We start from the raw sequence: 21,258 nt of genomic DNA on the forward strand, positions 1-21,258 counted from the left end.
AAGGTCAGCGCAAAGGGGTTGAGTGAGTTGGGTTTGAACTTGCTGTGCCCCTTGTAATACTGATAACCGATTGGTTCTGTTTGCCCCCAGAGAGAAGCACAGCAGCATGCCACTCCCACTGTCCCTCTCCAGCTCCTCTGACGGTCACATCCCTGGTCCTTATGTCCACTTGACAGTTGCCTGATTCACACTGTAGGGCCAACCCCAAACCGTACTGTCTTGGCTTGGATATTTCCTTTCCGGCAAAGTTCCAGTAAATGTGGTTGATACATAACCAGGAAATCCCAGTTTAGTTCAACTTGGTTTGGTGTGAATCAGGCTATTGTGACCAAGGAGCAATGACCAGGGCCCTGCCTACATACAGTACATGCATCAATACTGCCCTTAGAAACAGATCTGGCACACCTAGGCAGCATTCCTTCTCTGCACCTGCATAGAGTATAGTAGCGTGCACCTGGGGGATCAAACAGCCAGTATTAACCCCCCCCCATCAGTACCCCTAATGCTGGCACAAACAGATAACGTTTAGGTAGGGGTGGCAGGTAGTCTTGAGGTTAGCTCATTTGGCCAGTAACCAAAAGGTTCGAATCCCAGAGCCAACAGGATGAAAAATATGTCTGTGTGCCCCAAATGCTCCAGGGACACTTGTAAATAGCTGACCCTGGCTCTGATATAGCTGACCCTGGCTCTGATATAGCTGACCCTGGCTCTGACACCAACTCCCCACGGGTGTCTTGCAGATAATATTATTAACTCCCAATCCCTCCATCCCTACCTCCATCCCAGGGCAAGCCCAGTACAGTACTCACCCACTACATCCAGGGTGTAGGTGTGATTGATGGCGCCATATGAGTTCTCCACCAGGCAAGTGTAGTTGCCCTTGTCTGACGGCACCACACTCTCCATAATCAGGGTCCAGTGCTGGTGACGCACCTGAGAGGGAAAACAATGCATGGGATGGAAGGATGCAGACCAAAATAGACAATTGTAGAGTACTAAATAAGATTGAGAGTGAGTGTGAATGAGGGTGAGTGACGGGCGGTCAGGTCTGTTCTCACTAGTGCATCATGGTGAAAAACAATATTACGGGTGGTGACAGACTGGTCCAAAGGTGAGCTTCTACACCTTACCAAGGAAGTTCACTGTTTTGCTGGGACTGTGGAATGGAAAACTCCTAAAGCTACCACTTACCCTTCTACTTCTTAGAACAGTGGTTCCCAAATGTTTTACTCTAGCCCCCCTCCCATCATTTTCACTCGCGGCCCCGTACCCGCCTCGTCTATTTCTATGGGCACAAGCACTGTCGATGACACAAACTGTTCACACCCCTCTTGTTGGCGGAGAGGACATTGAGCAGATCTAAAAGCTTATTTCCTACAATTCTATACATTTTGCCATGTCTTATGTGTGTTCATGTGATATCCGAGTTACAAACAATACAACAAAATCAATGGGCTAAAAAACTTTATTTAACATGGGCTAGTTGATATGGACAATTACATATCCAAAAAGTTATAAATAGCACTCTAAGGTATGCAATGACTGACGAGAGGAAAACTGATTATACACTACCCAATTTCGAAATTCTACTATTACAATTTTCAAAAGAAAGTTGAAGGCCCGACTGAGTCTCCCCCCCCATTAAAAAAAAAAACCTTGGTAAAGGTTTTATAATAAGTTTGGGAACCACTGCCTTAGAAAACACCAAAGATTCCAAATATTGGACTTTTTACTACTTATAGAAAATCAAACAGTCGTTACACTGCACTGTACATTCTGTTTTGTATATTAAGGCACTTGTTTTCTCCGTTAACAATCAACTGGTACTGTATAAGCCCACATGTGGTCATTTGGTCATTGTGGCTGTGGCCTGCACTGGTGACTACACACAGACAAGCAAGGATCTCAGCCCCGTTCACTGACCATGGTCCTCTATTGTAGCAGGGGCCAGTCAAGTGTGATGTGTATGTGTGTTTACTGGAGTGTCACTGAAGACACTACGTAGTGGTGTTCCACGGTATACCAACCCCCCCCCCCCCCCCCAAGCTAACTTTCTTCGCTAGCTTCAAATCAAATCACATAAAATTGTATTTGTCACATGCGCCGAATACAACAAACTTTACTGTGAGATGTTTACTTACAACCCCCCCCAAAAGAGACAATATAAATAAATAAAAGGAAATAGTAACGCAATAATATAACAGTAATGAGGCTATATACAAGGAGTACCAGTACCAAGTCAGGGGCAAACGATCACCCATTAACTCATTTGTTCCTTCCCTATCACATCCAAGCACACTGGATAACTTGCAAATGAATCTATCACTGTAAAGTGTGATGTGAGTTTTGATTCGATTTTGATCAAATGCAGTTCATTAGGGCAATTAGAATTGGATGACTCCCCAATCTTATTCAGCTTAAGTATCTACATATATTTGAGGCTATTGTGAAGCTTGTAAAAAGTGACAGAGGGTTCTCTCTGACCCAAACACAAATGTTGAACTCCAACCCAAATAGACTATGACAGATGGGAGGAATTCAGGTTTTTCAAACGAAATGTAGCTCTTAACATCCATTTAATGCTGAGAGGAAATAAAACATTACTGGCCAGGGCCCGGTTTCTCAAAAGTATCTTAAGGCAAAGTTCATCGTTAGAACCTTCGTAGGACCATCATTAAATCTCCGAGCTGTTTCTAAAACCGTTGTTAATTAACGCTGCACTTGAAAATGCTCGTCATCTAACGCCAGCCTCAGGCCACTTGTAGAGCAGCTAAGTGTGTCGTTAGATGCTTTTTTTGCCCTCTCGTGTCACTTTATACACAGAATATCTCTACTAAACATCTCTCTGTGACCGCTGACAACTTCAGAATAAAGTTGATTACAAATACAAAGTTGCCAATGTCTTTGCAATTGATACAAACAAGCAACGTGTAAAAATATGCTTCAAATGACTGAATTAAAATATGACTGAATTAAAATATAAATACAGTAGGCTATAGGCCTATTTTAATCATATTGAAATACATTTCATGTTCAATAAATGCAGTTATATTTTGATACTGTCTGTAATTTGTCTCAATATATTTAATGGTGTAGCTTAACATGCACAATTTTGGGGGGGTAAGAATTAGAATAAGCTGGTAATATCTCTCTAGGAGCTGATTCGTCATCAGATGTGTGAAATATTTCTAATGTTTAGGTAAGATATGAATTGAGAAAGCTGATACAAGAACAGCACTAACTTTCTTCGGATCCTATCCGTATCGACACATGCTCCAACAACGCACTTAGCATGGTGTTTTGGGAATGCATGTTACATTTTTGGCCGGTGTAGGAAAGATGCATTGTTAAAACACTCGTAAGCCAAAGTTCCATTGCTGTCAGTAAACCGGGCCCAGTTTGACTTTCCCTGTTTCCCATTACATGTGGCCTCAGGTATTTTCAGGACAAATAAATCAACTCACTAACTGTTATCTTATAAGTACCACAGAGGCTGTAGTGAAATGATTATGAAACTTTCTCTCCAGACTTCCTCTGTTGGAACAAAAATGTCAATTTGGAATATATATATATTTTAAAAAACGTGAAGTGCAATTGTATCAAGTCTCCTGGCCTTTTTTTAAAGACATTTAAAAAATATATTTAGAATATTGAATAGAAATAGAATACATAGATATAGAATTTAAAAATATTGAAATCAAAAGTCTTGAGAAAAAACCTTCAGGACTACATTTGCATTTACAGTTGAATCCTAGGTCACCTCTTGGGTGTGTTTAATGCTTGCCTTCATACCGACCTTCTGCCATCCTGGGATATTCGGTAAGGCTCATGTCTCTCATCGTTGTGTGCTTGTAAACAAACTGTGACTGGGAACTACCGGTAAGCTTCATAATGTAAAATAATGTGACAGGTAGAGATTTTTACTTAAAAAGTAGATACAGGACAATAAATACATTGCAGTGCTTGAGGCGTCACTACAGATCAAGGTTCGATCCCAGGCTGTCACAAACGGCCATGACAGGGAGTCCCATAGGGCGGCGCACAATTGGCCCAGTCCGGATTAGGGGAGGGTTTGGCCGAGGGGGCTTTACTTGGCTCATCGCACTCTAGCGGCTCCTTGTTTAAATAAAGCGCCGGCCCGCCACAAGTAAAATATCAAGTTTCAACAATATTGGCGGTATTGAAAAAACATCCCGTGGCTATTTCTGCAGATCTAAAATGCTTCTTATTAAAATTTATGTTCGGCATCAGACACATTTTTTGCTTCAGTTGCATTTCTCCAATTGGACGAGAACTCATGAATGGGCATTCTATCAGCAGACAGCACTCTGACTGATGTGTAGCTACTTTTCTCCGGTACTTTTCTCAGTGTAGCCAACTTTTCTCCGGTAAAATGCTAGATTAACTTCAAACAGAACATTAGGAACTTTCTTCTACATTCTTTCTATGATAAATATGAAGGCTGTGAGTTACACTTGAAATGAAGCTATTTTCTACCGAATGTGTTGCACTATAGTTGCATGCCCCTGCTCACTCTATTGAAGAAGAAAACACTTGACTTTATATAAAACACGGGAAATGGTTTAAAACTGAGATTTCTTGAAGATCTGCATTCTGAAAATGCACATTTTGGAACTCTAACGTGAACCCTGATTGTACCAATTGTTGTTCTCTTAATTTGTGTCACTTTCTACTTGCTTACTGTCTATGTGACCTAAAGTTTTATTGTATGTTTGGGTTTTCTAATTGGGGGAGTTGAGAGACATTTAAAGCTGGGGGAGAGAGAGTGAGTAAAATGTCCCATCGAGAGCACACACACGGATGTCTGAGTCCAATTTCACACCAGCAACCCTGCCCTCCTCTCCTCTGTCTCCAGTGATGGTGTAGAGGGGTTGGGTGACAGAGAAATGTGATTAGCGGATTTTAAGAGCCAAACGGGAAGGGCAGTCTGCATCAAGATCAAGAAGCAGAAAATAGCATTGGAAGAGTAAATCCTTTCTAAACAACAGTTCACAAGCATTTCGCTACACCCGCAATAACATCTGCTGAACACGTGTAAGTGACAAATAAAATTTGATTGATTGAAATGTAAACTCGAATTGAAACATTTAACAACATAGACTCATTCCAAGACACTAGTCGTGAGAAACCCCGTGCATGCTGCAGCGCAGGGTTCTCGCGTACCTTATACCCGCCCATGCGGTCCTCCTGTCGGAATGGTCGGCTGTTCTTCAGCCAGCGCATCTTAGGGCGTGGGTTGCCCCCGGCAGCACAGCGGAACTTGACTGTGTTGGCAGCAGGCACCGCGTGCAGCCTCTTCTCCATCTTCTCCAACATCGTCCAATAGGGCGCCCCTAAAGAAAAGACACGACCAATCAAGTCATATTCTGTCTATTCTAAACTCAATAACAGAATTATAGCAAATCAGGAACATGTAACATATTATATTTGGTAAGTACCAGAAAGTATACATTGTTACCACATAGTGAATTAGTTATTACCATGTAAATAGCAGCTTAAAACCGGATTGTAAAATAAAACTTAGGTATGTAAGGTATGACCGAGGGGGCAAATCCTTAACTGCTATTCACACATACCTGGCCCCCTTCACAACACAGGGCTGTCTGGATAATACAACTCAGCCATTAATTCACAGGCTACAGCCCTAATGGCACCCTATTCCCTATAAATTGCACTAAATAGAGAATAGGGTTCCATTTGGGACATGGCATGTGTTACAGGATCAGCTTAAAAATTGCAGATAGATGGTGGCTACATCAAAGTAATTGTCTGCATCATTTCCAATCCCCTATATATTTTGGGGGAAATGATTCTGACCCCTTCACTTTTTCCACATTGTGTTACATTACAGCCTTATTCTAAAATTGATTCAATCATTTTTTTTATTTCCTCAAACTACACACAATACCCAATAACGACAAAGCAAAAACAGGTTTTTAGACATTTTTGCAAATGTATTAAAAATAAAATACTGAAATATTGGAAAGGCACACACCTGTCTATAGAAGGTTGACAGTGCATGTCAGAGCAAAAACCAAGCCATGAGGTCAAAGGAATTGTCCGCAGAGCTCCGAGATAGGATTGTGTTGAGGTACAGATCTGGGGAAGGGTACCAAAAAATGGCTACAGCATTGAAGGTCCCCAAGAACACAGTGGCCTCCATCATTCTTAAATGGAAGAAGTTTGGAACCACCAAGACTCTTCCTAGAGCTGGCCGCCCGGCCAAACTGAGCAATCAGAGGAGAAGGGCTTTGGTCAGAGAGGTGACCAAGAACCCAATCGTCACTCTAACAGAGCTCTAGAGTTCCTCTGTGGAGAAAGGAAGAACCTTCCAGAAGGACAACAATCTCTGCAGCACTCCACCAATCAGACCTTGATTGTAGTGGCCAGACGGAAGCCACTCCTCAGTAAAAGGCACATGACAGCCCGCTTGGAGTATGCCAAAAGGCACCCAAAGACACCCAAAGACTCACACCATGAAAAACAACATTCTCTGGTCTGATGAAACTAAGATTGAGCTCTTTGGCCTGAATTCCGAGCATTACGCCTGGAGGAAACCTGGCAACATCCCTACAGTGAAGCATGGTGGTGGCAGCATCATGCTGTGGGGATGTTTTTCAGCGGCTGGGCCTGGGAGACTAGTCAGGATTGAGGGTAAGATGAACAGAACAAAGTACAGAGAGATTCTTGATGAAAACCTGCTCCAGAGTGCTCAGGACCTCAGACTGGGGTGAAGGTTCATCTTCCAAAAGAACAACGACCCTATGCACACAGCCAAGACAACGCAGGAGCGGCTTCGGGACAAATCTCTGAATATCCTAGAGTGGTCCAGCCATAGCCCGGACTTGAACCCGATCGAACATCTCTGGAGAGACCTGAAAATAGCTGTGCAGAGACACTCCCCATCCAACCTGACAGAGCTTGAGAGGATCTGCAGAGAAGAATGGGAGAAACTCCCCAAATACAGGTGTGCCAAGCTTCTAGCTTCAAACCCAAGAAGACTCGAGGCTTTAATCGCTGCCAAAGGTGCTTCAACAAAGAATAGCATAAAAGGTCTGAATACTTATCTAAATGTGATATTTGAGTTTTATATTTTACACCCAAACTATGTTAGAAATATTTATTTCTTGCACAGAATAGAAAAGGTCAACTTTTGTACCATGGGAGATAGTAGATTGACATAGGCTAATGCTTTTGCTGTTCGTTAGGTCTACTCATCTTGTTGGCTGATGAAAAGTAAATGTGTACAGTTCTTCCCATATCTTCAATAATCAGAATTGGATAACAACTTGCGCAGTTGCCCCCGATTTTCCGTGTTCACTTATAGCCTGTGAGAAAGACCCGATCACGTGACAGAGAGCCATTGAGAGGCAGAGGTGCTTTGGAGTGCCCAGCCGGGAGAAGGGAATATTAATTATTATATTCGGCCCTAGGGCACAACAGAAAAAGGCTGTAACTACCAATTGAGGAGAAAAAAAGGGGTAAAAAAAAATGGATATTAAAATCTTAAATCTAAACATTTAGCCCAGAGTTTGTATCACAACTAAAGTTACATAAATAACTCTAAATTAAGCATATAGGAGTACCCCCCCCAAAAAAAAATTTGTTTGGAGAAAATATCCTTTCTATTTTATTCAGCTATGTTCAATTGTATTCTTCATAATATAAAATCATGCCATTTAATTCTAATCAAATCTTGTCTGCTATATGAACTAGTGTATCCCACAGCCATAAAGCACAGCCAGATCAGGGCCTAACATAATGACAACTCAGAGCATGCTATTCTGTTCTTCTGAAAATGACTACATGCTGTATTACATGGATTTATTAGACGTTTTAAAATGTAGATGTTCCAACGGTCTGCATCAGTGGCTTGTAGGCTACGCATGGAAACCAGGAGGAGCTAAATGTGTTTGTTAATTAACGGGTAATTACCATGAGAGTGGCAGTTATTTGCATATCTGAACAATCCAAAACATTGCCACCTACTATTAATCTCAATGCTGCTATGGTTTTTATTTCATAAAGCAACTTGTGTTTCCTCACCAGGCAACGGGTAGCTGATGGTTAGCTAAGGTGAAGCAAGAAAGTAGCCTGCGCGATGTGTATAATCGGAAGCGGAGCCGGAGCGGAGCTTGTCTGCCCACACTCATCACTTGTCTCCAGCAGCTCAACAGCTGATAAAATCAAATCAAATTTGATTGGTCACATACACGTGTTTAGCAGATGTTATTGCAGGTGTAGCGAAATGCTTGTGTTTCTAGCTCCGACAGTGCAGTAATATCTAACCATTTCACAACATATACCCAACACACAAATCTAAGTAAAGGAATGGAATTAAGAACATATAAATATATGGACGAGCAATGTCAGAGCGGCAGAGAGTAATATACAGTAGAATATAATACAGTATATACACATATGAGATGAGTAATGCAAAATATGTCAACATTATTAAAGTGACTAGTGTTCGATTTATTAAAGTGGCCAGTGATTTCAAGTCTTTGTATATAGGCAGCAGTCTCTAATGTGCTAATGATGGCTATTTAATGTAGGCTGTGCCAGGTGTGAGGCGTCCTTCCCACTTCTGAACAGAACTGTGCTGCTAATATTGTGCTTATCACCGAAAGCTCTTCATCTCTCCCAAAAACTCATGTCCAGTCCACTTAGTAGTCATATTTTAGTCACAGAGATAATTTTGTCTCGTCTCGTTTTAGTCAACTGAAATGAAAAATATTTTTTGTTTCGTTATGTTTTTTTCTGGTCTATTTAGTCAGTTATAGTCTCATCAATTGCCACTGAAAAATAGGTGTGTGACAAATATTTTAGTCACTAAAAGCAAAACAAATTAAATGGTTGGTGGAAATATAATTGGTTATTCTAAGCACTGAGGTTAATAGAGTATATGAACATTGTTTCCAGAGAAAAGTGATATATTATTTGGTATCTGGAAGTGTGAACTGTCAGATTCAATAAAACTCTAATGTTCTAAGACTGAGTGGAATTTATTTTAATTGCATTGAATAACATTTTTATTCCTGTCCCTCAAACTCAAATTCTACATCATGTTGGCCAATTCAATTCGAATTTTAACTCTTGAATTGAATGGGAGTCAATTCAACATTTCTGAAATGAGCCCAACCCTGCTCAAATTACAATTTTCATCCTCCTATCATCGGAGAAGTTATGTATGTTGGGGAGAAGGAATATTTATCACCCGTAAATAATCATTATGTTCAGGAAGGGAAAAAAAATGTCATGTTTGTTGTGAGTGAGCAATGTTTGGTTTGTAGAGGGTAAGTTACCCACGCACTGATCACGGTCCATCATTCAAACACACCCCAATTGGGACATATGTGACTCGTTTCAGGAAACTAGGCTTTTGTCGTGCGTCACAACTTCACAGGAGAGCAATTTGAACATAAAATGTGTTTTTGGCCAGAAATGCCCCCTGGAACATGTGAACATTTATGTGCCTTAATAACAAACTTGTAAGCCATCTGTAAACTTATACAACTTATACAATTGCTAAATTATGAGCCTAGTTGATTAAGCCATGGAAAAAGTCAGCTACCTTCCCGCTAGCCATGATTGGCTGAGACATGCCGAGAGATAAGTTTGGATTGGTCTGCCATGTAACACACTTCTGTCTATAACATGAGTGGGTCAGTATATGTAGGTAATCCTTTCTAATGCAGCTTCTTTTTTTTTGATATCACGTAGTAGAACTGCAAAAGTGTTACTCTCCACTTTCTGAAGGACCGAGTTTTGAAATCAGTGGAATTAGAGTATGATAGCTAAGGAGATAAAGAAAATTCAGTCCGTTTGATTGCAAATATGCAGACAGAGTCGAAAAGAGAACACACAGAAGGTTGTTGTATAAAACACCTGTCTCCGGATTACATCTTCAAACTAAGGGCAACCATGGCATCTGTGACAGAGAGAGAGATGCGTCCATCCATGTATACAGTTAAGAGAGTCTAGCTAGCTACATTTTCAGATATTACACGTTTCTAATTTTGTCAGAAAGTCATTTTCATTTCAAGTGTTCTGTTAGCTAGCAAGCTAACATTATCTGGCGGGCTCGCTAGCTAACGTTACATGTATGATCTGTGTAGTAATATTATTCGTATCTCAGAGCCATTTGCATTGCTAGTTATTGCCTAACGCTAGCTAGCTAACATTGAACCTGCTTGGTTAGCTACCTCCAGATATAACAAGCACAGTAGTAAAGTTATGAGTTGGGATTATGGTTCATTGTTTAGCTAGCTAGCTACATGTCTAAACAAAAGACAGCACTATGCAAGGAACCATTTCAGTAGAATGTTCATGATGTCACTGCAAAAACTGTCGTTAGACGTAGCTGGTAAATTCGCTCTGGCTATCTACTACGATTTCAGAGCACTCTCGTTTGAGTGTGCCAGAGCGCAGAATTACTGACAAATTTACAAACACTCAACACCCGTTGAATATGGCCGGTGTCAGTAAGCATTGGCAAAACATCTTAATTAAATAGTTGCCAGCAGCACAGTTGCAGTCACCAACACTCTGGATAACATAAAAACAGCCTAACCACCTCTGCTGGGGCAAGTAAAATGGTCAGAGTGAGCTGTTCTCTCAATTGTGTCTGGAAGTAGCTAGCAAGCTAGCAAGCTAGCCAGTTAGCCTGGGTGCTTGACTGCTGATGTTAGGTCAGAACGCTCTAATCAACCGTACTCCTCGGGCAGAGCGTCCAGTGTGCACTCCAAACGCGCCAAGAGCGAAACACTCTGAATTTACGAACAGAAAATCTGACAACACTCGAACGCCCAGAAAACCCTCTGGCACTCCAGATTAAATTTATGAACACACCGTAGTAAACCAGCCTTTAGTCTTTAAACCTTTGGTTGTTTACTACATAGCCTCGCGTGAGTCCTTAAAGAGATGGGTGGGACTAAAGCTTAAGAGGGTGTGAACGAGGCTGAATGGGTGTAGACAAAGAAGAGCTCTCCAGTATCTGTACAAAAACATTGAAGGGTAATTTTCTCAAAGGTGATTTTACAAGTTTATCAACTTTCAAAGCATAATTACTTTCCCATTGTTCCTCAACTGTAGTGTATGATATACCAGTTTGTAGCTGTGTCTATGCTTTTATCCAATGTAAAAAACACAATTTCAAATTATGCTACGTAATACCGAATCGAGCCGGTCGATCACACATAGAGAATTAAGAACACCACTCTTCTGTTTGGCCTACATAACTGCAGCTCATTAACCCCATATCTCTCCACCCCTCCCTCCCTTTCTTTCCCCCACTCTCCCCCCCTCGGTCTCTCAGTCAGCTGTAGTTCACTGAAGACCCTTCTCTTTATCTCCCTCTCACGCTCTCTCTCTCAAACACTACTCAGTTTCTTTCTTTTTCTCTCTGCACCTGGGAGAGTGATTGCATAAGCAGATGAACTCACTGAGGAAGAGAAATTTGGAGCAAAACAACAAGACCAATGGCCACCCCACCATCACTTCCTATATCTCTTCGACAGGAGCAGGGAGAACATGGGGAACACTCCAGGGTTACACTGGCTTTGAGACACTCCTGACCTTGCTTCAATCAGATTGACCACTGAGGGAATGGACAGGAGTTTAGCCTTCTTGTTCTTGGGCCTCTGCGCTTCCCTATCCACCCCTCTCTCTCTTCCCACTCCTCTCTCCCTTTCCCACCCACCAGTGCACTCGGAATACTATCGGAGTCAGTCACCTCCCATAATTTTCTCTGGCATGCAAACTGAGCAGTACACATACTTTGATACAGAAGTAAACCATGCTCTTCCTTCCGGGATGAACTAACACACTTTAATTAGGCTAGTTAGCTTCTCTTCAGCCCCTTTCCTTCACTCTCACTATCTCCACCTCCTCTTTCCATTTCTCCCCATATTCTCTATCTTTCAACTCGTATTTTCTGTACAGACATTCAGTATTCTCTCACTTTCATCATCTTTCCCTCTCCATCTTCTTCAACACTCCGCCATACAGACAGATTAAGGTGGTGTATGCCCACGTCGGGAGCTCGTCTCTCGGGTGAACTATGACCCTTAAGCCCTCTGGATCCGGACAGCTCATCTCACTGTTTACTCTGTGGCATTCTGGGGTAAGCCCATGTTATTCTCGAACAATAACGTACTGTATATTCAAAATGAGAAGTGAGGCACAAACATAAGTGGCAAATCATAGTACTAATTGCTTAAAGTTGTAACACAAGGGCATGAAATCCACAAATTTGCCCAATACTGTAGACATTAATTTAGAAGTACAATACTAGAACTACATATATACAGTACATAGGTCAAACATAACAAAACAGCAAATTATATTAGACTTTTATAAAATTGAGGCATCAAATCCAGTAATTTTACATCAACTGTCCGGTCTACGGACCCTACAGATGTGTCAAACGAAAACAAACGGGAGCAATTAAGGTTGATCTCCTTAACAGACTAGAGAACAACAGAACCAACGGGACTGGAACCCCACATCCACTCTGACCTTCTACTGACGTCAATGCTCCCCCGAAAAACAAAGCCTTCAACATGATCCTTCCGCTGGGCCATGTTTGTTTCCTCCAATCACACCCAACCTCCTGATGCTGGGCAGTGGGTACAACTTAGCTCGTAACCTTTTCTCCTTGTATTTTGGGGGGTCCGGGTTGTGATTGTGTTGTGTTGTTGTTCAATGTCTTTTTTAGAAAGTGGAATAAAAGTGTTCAGAGTAGAAGCTAAGGCAGACACTGAAACCTAATCCCCACCCCCCCTATTATGTCCTTCCTTTTCCCCCCTCCCATACCTCTACATCCCCCCTCCAGAAGTGGGCCAGGGAACAGAGCTCCACAGCGTACACAGAGAAGTGCTGGTGCTGATCCAAACCAGAACGCTGTAGTTAAAGGCCTCAACCTTCCCCTTTTTTTCCCTTTTCATTTTCCCCCACTCTTCCCTCTTTCTTTCTTTTTATATTCCAGGTTTTGAAATCATAGAAAAAACAGCAGGAGAAAATTGGACAGAGCTGCCAAAACAGCTGTTACTTTGTTTTCAAACAGCTTATTACCACCAGAATTATAATTTTTTCCTCTCCATTTTCCTCTCCTTGCAGAGTTCCTATCCACCGTATTAAATGGATTTCAGGTAATTACAGTTGGCCCTAAAGGGGGGGTTCAGCCCACAGTGAGGCAGGATGCCTGTGGAAAATTTTAAGAAGATGTGGAAGCTCTCATCTTCACTTCAGCCCTGTGACACACACACACACACACACACACACACATTCATTGCACTCGGAAAGTTCACTTTTTCCACATTTTGTTACGTTACAGCCAAATTAATAAAATAGATTTTTCCCCTCATCAATCTACAAACAATACCCCATAATGACAAATCAAATATTTAAATTAAAAAAAAATGTTTGCAAATATATATATATTTTTTTAACAGAAATATCACATTTACATAAGTATTCAGACCGTTTACTCAGTACTGTTTTGACGCACCCTTGGCAGCGACATCAGCCTCTAGTCTTCTTGGGTATGATGCTACAATCTTGGCACAGCTGTATTTGGAGAATTTCTCCTATTCTTCTCTGCAGATCCTCTCAAGCTCTGTCAGGTTGGATGGGGAGCATCGCTGCACAGCTATTTGTGGCCAGAGGCCACTCCTGCGTTGTCTTGGCTGTGTGCTTAGGGTCGTTGTTCTGTTGGAAGATGAACCTTCACCCCAGTCTGAGGTCCTGAGCGCTCTGGAGCAGGTTTTCATCAAGGATCTCTATGTACTTTGCTCCGTCTCTCTGTACTTTGCTCCGTTTAGTCCCTCGATTCTAACTTGTCTCGAAGGCCCCTCCGCTGAAAAACATCCCCACAGCATGATGCTGCCACAACCATGCTTCACCGCTTCACTTGGTTTCCTCCAGATGTGACGCTTGGCATTCAGGCCAAAGAGTTCAATATTGGTTTCATCAGACCAGAGAATCTTATTTCCCATGGTCTGAGAAACCTTTAGGTGCCTGTTGGCAAACTCCAAGTGGGCTGTCATGTGCCTTTTACTGAGGAGTGGCTTCCGTCTGGCCACTCTACCATAAAGACCTGATTGGTGGAGTGCCGCAGAGATTGTTGTTCTTTTGGAAGGTTCTCCCAACTCCACAGAGGAACTCTGGAGCTCTGTCAGAGTGACCAAATGGTTCTTGGTCACATTAGTGACCAAGGCCCTTCTCCCCCGATTGCTCAGTTTGGCTGGACGGCCAGCTCTAGGAAGAGTCTTGGTGGTTACAAACTTCTTCAATTTAAGAATGATGGAGGCCGCTGTGTTCTTGGGGACCTTCAATGCTGCAGACATTTTTTGTACCCTTCCCCAGATCTGTGCCTCGACACAATCCTGTATCGGAGCTGTACGGACAATTCCTTCGACTGCATGGCTTGGTTTTTGCTCTGGTAGGCACTGTCAACTGCGGGACCTTATATAGACTCGGTGTGTGCCTTTACAAATCATGTCGAATCAATTAAATTTACCACAGGTGTACTCCAATCAAGTTGTAGAAACATCTCAAGGTTGATCAACATAACAACAACATGTGGAAAAAGTGAAGGGGTCAGAATACTTTCTGAATGCACTATACACTCTCACACACACACTACACAAAGCCCATCCCCCATCACGTCCCTAACCCAGTCCAGATGAGAGTTTACATAATGGATGAGTCCAGCTGACTGGCTCCTTCGGGCCTGACAACCTGAGAGATTCCGGCTACAGCAGGAATGCTAGGAATTCTTCTTCCCTAGAGTGCCTAGAAGGTCTGATAGAGATATGGCCTGACTACCCCAGGTGCTCCCGACATAAAAAAAATACAATAGTATACGATGGTATAAATACAATAGTAATAACTGTAGTGTTTTGCTGACTGTAGTTTTTACTGTAGTATAATGTAGCTCCTGAGTGGCGCAGCAACCTAAGGCACTGCATCTCAGTGCTAGAGGCGTCACTACAGTGATTGGGAGTCCCATTGTGCGGCACACAATTAGCCCAGCGTCATCCGGGTTTGGCCGGTGTAGGCCGTCATTGTAAATAAGAATTTGTTCTTAACTGACTTGCCTAGTAAAATAAAATAATGAAGGAAAAAAAGTATACTGTAGTATTTACAGTTAACTATAGTATAAATACTGTAGTAAAAGAAAACTCTAGTATATACTATAGTAATTCAGGTAGTGTTTTTTCAGATTGTAGTATACTTTAGTACTTACTGGTGTTTTTGCAGACTGTACTATACTGTAGTATTTACTGTAGTGTTTTTGCGGACTGTAGTACACTGTAGTATTTAGTGAGTGTTTTTGCGGACATTAATGTAGTACTTACTATACAGCCTTTCTTATATTATCTTTAAAATAGAAGTGGGGGCTTTTTCCTTTCGGAAACCTACTGGAGAAATACGGAGAAAAACACACATAACCTGTAGGTACAGTGCCTTCAGAAAGCATTCATACCCCTTGACTTATTCCACATTTTGCGGAATGGGTTAAGTAAAAAAAAAAAAAATCGCACCCATCTACACACAATAAAAAGTGAAAACATGTTTTTAGAAATGTTTGCGGATTTATTGAAAAATGAAATACACTAACATTTAATTTACATAAGTATTCACACCCCTTAGTCAATACGTTGTAGAAGCACCTTGGCAGTGATTACAGTGTTGAGTCTTTCCGGGTAAGTCTCTAGAGCTTTCCAAACCTGGATTGTGCAACAATTGCCCATTATACTTCCAAAATGTTTGAACTCTGTCAAATTTGTTGTTGATCATGGCTAGAAAACCATTTCCAGGTCTTGTCATAGCTTTTCAAGTAGAATTTGCAAATAAATTCATAAAAAATCCTACAATGTGATTTTCTGGATTTTTCCCCCTAATTTTGTCTGTCATAGTTGAAGTGTACCTATGATGAAAATTACAGGCCTCTCTCATCTTTTTAAGTGGGAGAACTTGCACATTTGGTGGCTGTCTAAATACTTTTTTGCCCCACTGTATTTAAAGTCACCATTGGCCTCATGGTGAAATCCCTGAGTGTTGGTGTAACCTTAATTGGGGAGGATGGGCTAGTGGTAACGGCTAGAGCAGAATTTCTGGAATGGTGTCAAATACGCCAAACACATGGTTTGATGCCATTCCATTGGCACCTTTCCAGCCATTATTATGAGCAGTCCTCCCCTCAGGCTCTTCCATTGGTGTCTGAAGATATATTGATACACCATCCAAAGTGTAATGAATAATTTCACCATACTCAAAGGGATATTCAACATCTGCTTTTTAAAATTTTTACCCATCTACTAATAGGTGCCCTTTGCGAGGTATTGGAAAACCTTTCTGGTCTTTGTGGTTGAATCGGTGTTTGAAATTCACTGCTTGATTAAGGGATCTTACAGATTGTATGGTGTGCGGTACAGAGATGAGGTAGTAATGTTAAACACTATTATTGCACAAAGAGTGAATCCATGCAACTTGTTTTGTGACTTGTTAAGCAAATTTCTGCTCCTGAACTTATTTAGGCTTGCCATAACAAAGGGGTCAATTTGTAAAAATTTGAAAAACATAATTCCAATTTGACATTATAGGATAGTGTGTAGGCCTGTGAAAAAAATCTAAGTATATACAGTCGTATTTACTATATAAAAATGTATTTTTTCGCAGACTGTAGTGTTTTTGCGGACATTACTGTAGTATTTACTACAGTGTTTTATTTCAGGATAATACAATAATATGTACTATTACAACATTATATAGTAAGTACTACACATGATCGAGAGATACTACAGTATATAGTATAGTATTCCACAGTATACTACATTTTATTATAGAATTCTAAACTGTAGTCTTTTTGAATGTGGGTCACAAACACCCTCAGAACAAACATACATTCACAGCACAAACAGACTTCCAGACTCAGTACATACAGAGGAACGCAACGGTATAGCTGATACCTCGCAAGAGATTTTAAATAATATAAAATAACCAGAGTAGGTAATATACATACAAAACTGTCTTCTCTGTTTCCCGTAGAATTTTAAAAAGTAACTTTAGTCATGATGACATTTGATCTCATGGTCAATAGTCCAAGCGTTTGCCCTCAGTTCCACAACAGTGTTATCATATAACAAGGAGGGTAAAAACAATCACAAAAAAAAAGTTCACATATTGCCCACAGGCCCCCACTACAGAAGACAATAGTCATGGCCTCTGCTGCCCACACTGTCCCCACAATACTATGCCCATACTCACTTATCTGCTCTCCGTCCGCCCCCACGTCCTCAGATCGCTCTGTGTCGTCCTCATCGTCCCCAGACGAGATGGCATCTGTAGAGATGACCACGGTTACTTACTGCCATCTCTGGCACCCTCAGGACAGCTGCAGCCAAACATATACACTCACACTGCTAGGCAGGCACACACACGGGCACGCATGCACACTACTACAGTACACACATGCTCACTGCAGCACATGCTCATACGTGCACTGATGTGTTGAGGATCAGGTGATGTAATATTGACATGAGTCACTAACCTATGTAAGAAAAGCTAAATAACTATAAATGAACTACATGAACCAAAAAAATAAACACCCAGTCCACAGCCCTTCCATGGCCATTCCCTAACTACACCATTGCAAAGGCAGCACCACCTCCCAAGAACAGGGATGTAGGTGCAACTCGAACCCTCACAGGTAAAGTAGCTGAAGCCACATTGCAGTTCAGCGACTATCCACTCTGCCTACACTGACTGTCCTTTTCATGACACGGCGTATCTGTATTACCAGAGCAATATAAAAGCATAGTGTAAGACCTACACCATGCCCTTGTCCTGCCCTGACAAGCTGGCCGGCTGACTGGCTGGTTACTCTCTGTCCCGCCTCCTTCATGGCACCCTGACTCACCTGTGACGTTCACTATGAAGCAGAGCGTGTCGCTGCCCTGAGGGCCCACAGTGCTGCACGCGTACAGCCCAGAGTCCTTGGGCGTGGCGTCGCGGATCTGCAGAACCTCCTGTTCTATCAGGGTGCGGTTGTTGGCCCCGAGAGTGGAACCATCCTTAGTCCAGGTGATGGCCCCGGGCTCCCCGGCCAGAAGGCAGCTGAGCTTCAGCAGTTCCCCCGGGTGCACCGAGCACACGGTGGGCTTAGAGATTTGGTATTTGGTCGGAGGCTCTGCAGAGCGAAGGAAGGGGAGGAGGAAAGTGAGGAGGGTTGTGCACAGAAAGGAGGAAGGAAACGCAGGGGGAAAGGTGGGAGAATAAGAAATAAGCAATAGTGTAAAAAAAAAAAAACACATAACCCCATGGATGCACTTAAATCAACATCATGCCAAGAGGAGCGATACAGTGAGAGAGAAGAGGCCCAAACAATTTAATCTTAAAACCATAAATTAGGACATCAACCCCATAACCCCTTGTGGATCCATCAGTCAGCCACACTCTAAACATTATCTTGTGTTGGGTTGTACTTTCATGAGTAGAGCATGCAGAAGGTGGAGAGTGGAAAGTGGTGTGGAGGTGGAGCCTGTAAGAATAACAACCAATAATTGTGCCCAGACAGATAGACAGATAGACCTCCCTTTCAGAAGAAATACCAGGCAGCCAGTGTGAAACAGCAGGGAAAGCCAGATACCTCCAAAATGAAAATATATACAGTACCAGTCAAAAGTTTGGACACACCTACTCATTCAAGGGGTTTTCTTTATTTTTACTATTTTCTACAATGTAGAATAATAGTGAAGACATCAAAACTATTAAATAACACATATGGAATCATGTAGTAACCAAAAAAGTGTTAAACAAATCAAAATATATTAATTTTTTTGCCTTGGTGACAGCTTTCGCCACTCTTGGCATTCTCTCAACCAGCTTCACCTGGAATGATTTTCCAACAGTCTTGAAGGAGTTCCCATATATGCTGAGCACTTGTTGGCTGATTTTCCTTCGCTCTGTGGTCCAACCATCTCAATGGGGTTGGGGTCAGGTGATTGTGGAGGCCAGGTCATCTGATGCAGCACTCCATCACTCTCCTTTTTGGTCAAATAGCCCTTACACAGCCTGGAGGTGTGTTTTGGGTCATTGTCTTGTTAAAAAACAAATGATAGTGACACTAAGCGCAAACCAGATGGGATGGCGTATCGCTGCAGAGTGCTATGGTAGCCATGCCGGGTAAGTGTGCCTTGAATTCTAAATAAATCACTGACAGTGTCACCAGCAAAGCACCCTCGCACCATCACACCTCCTCCTCCAATCTTCACGGTGGAACCACACATGCGGAGATCATCCGTTCACCTACTCTGCGTCTCACATGGCGGTTGGAACCCAAAATCTCAAATTTGGACTCAGACCAAAGAGCAGATTTCCACTGGTCTAATGTCCATTGCTCATGTTTCTTGGCCCAAGCAAGTCTCTTCTTATTATTTGTGTCCTTTAGTAGTGGTTTCTTTACAGCAATCGACCATGAAGGCCTGATTCACACAGTCTGCTCTGAACAGTTGATGTTGAGATGTGTCTGTTACTTGAACTCTGTGAAGCATTGATTTGGGCTGCAATTTCTGAGTGTGGTAACTCTAATGAAATTATCCCCTGCAGTAGAGGTAACTCTGGGTCTTCCTTTACTGTGGCGGTCCTCATGAGAGCCAGTTTCATCATAGCGCTTGATGGTTTTTGCGACTGCACTGTCAAAGTTCTTGACATTTTCCGGATTGACTGGCCTTCTTGTCTTAAAGTAATGATGGACTGTCATTTAACTTTGCTTATTTGAGCTGTTCTTTCCATAATATGGACTTGGTCTTTTACAAATAGGGCTATCTTCTGTATACCACCCCTACCTTGTCACAAGACAACCGATTGGCTCAGACGCATTAAGAAGGAAAGAAATTCCACAAATTAACTTCTAACAAGGCACACCTGTTAATTGAAATGTATTCCAGGTGACTGCCTAATGAAGCGGGTTGAGAGAATGCCAAGAGTGTGCAAAGCTGTCATCAAGGCAAAAGGTGGCTACTTTGAAGAATGTCAAATATAAAATACATTTTGATTTGTTTAACACCGTTTTGGTTACTACATGATTCCATGTGTGTTATTTCGTAGTTTTGATGTCTTCACTATTATTCTACAATGTAGAAAATAGTAAACATAAAGAAAAACCCTTGAATGAGTAGGTGTCCAAACTATTGACTGGTACCGCAGTGCATTACTTTTGACTAGAGCCATATGGGACCCGAGCCTTACTTTGGAACCATGTGCCCTGGTCAAAATTGGTGCACTATATAGGAAATAGTGTGCCTTTTGAGATGCTACCTATACGTTGACACGGGAGTGAAAATTAATTCCTGTCCCATCTTGTCAAATTTTTCCCGGTACTGTCCTGATCCTGCAACAGTTATATAACCCCGGGTACTTCCCTATCCTATCCCGATCAAAATTCACTCCCATCCTGTCCCGTGCTAATTTTTCCACACATAAAAAAGGAATAACTTCTGGCTTCAGCTACTTGTCTGTCTGTCCCCTGCTCTGCATGTGTGTAGCCATAGCAACTGCTCCGTTTGGCTGCTGCATAGCGCTCATAAGACACTTGCCTGCACACACAGCTGATAACAACCACATTACGTGATTTTGGCAATGAAGGCAGCCCTTCTACTTGCCCAAAGTCGGATGAACTCATGGATATGGAACGTTGGGTCACGATTTCGAAACATTTGGCCACAACAAGATTAAATGCCGCACATACCCTACTCTTTACCTCAGATGGCATGGGTTTAGTTAAATACGCAAACAATTGGGCTTGACCGGTAACGTTGTTGGTACAGGCCGCTTGTCCCACTCTCGGGTTGGTGTTGGATTAAACCGCTACATGTTTTTTTACAAGCCGTGTAATCCGTTTCTTCATTGTCAAAGACATCTATCAACTTTAGCAAAAACAACGCTCTTTCCTTTTAATGACTCTAATGTTAGTGATGGGTCCTTGGCTGCAACGAGACGTTCCTCTCTTGAAGGCTTCATCATTCCCTGACGTACGTTGGCATCTGAGGTAAAGTAGTGACTGGCAGTGGCTATACAATATTGTTAACCCCCCACCCCCTGTACTGCCCATTCCTGTGGACTGTCGATCCTGACCCAAACTAACCTTTAGAACTTCACTCCCATTCCTGTTCCCATGTCTCTCTGTGATGCCACAGCTGCATGGATTCAATCCACCTTTCTGAACGCATT

At 42.1% G+C, this 21,258-nt stretch overlaps 1 protein-coding gene across 7 annotated transcripts in view; it reads right to left on the bottom strand.

Moving 5' to 3' along the window:
- The window catches only part of LOC109889708 (fibroblast growth factor receptor 2), a 104,742-nt gene that overhangs the window by 57,560 nt on the left and 25,924 nt on the right, over positions 1–21,258 (bottom strand). For 5 of the 7 annotated variants that reach the window (XM_020481338.2, XM_020481335.2, XM_020481334.2 and 2 more), the window contains exons 3-6: positions 17,948–18,217; positions 17,296–17,370; positions 5,185–5,354; positions 810–933 (exon numbers count right to left, since the gene is read on the bottom strand). In XM_020481338.2, the coding sequence (XP_020336927.1) occupies positions 810–933; positions 5,185–5,354; positions 17,296–17,370; positions 17,948–18,217 (639 nt within the window). The remainder of the gene's footprint in view (positions 1–809; positions 934–5,184; positions 5,355–17,295; positions 17,371–17,947; positions 18,218–21,258) is intronic. The other 2 variants (XM_020481339.2, XM_031823249.1) reach the window with 2 other exon arrangements.

Source organism: Oncorhynchus kisutch, linkage group LG4, assembly GCF_002021735.2.
Source record: "Oncorhynchus kisutch isolate 150728-3 linkage group LG4, Okis_V2, whole genome shotgun sequence".
In the NCBI taxonomy this organism is placed as follows: domain Eukaryota; kingdom Metazoa; phylum Chordata; class Actinopteri; order Salmoniformes; family Salmonidae; genus Oncorhynchus; species Oncorhynchus kisutch.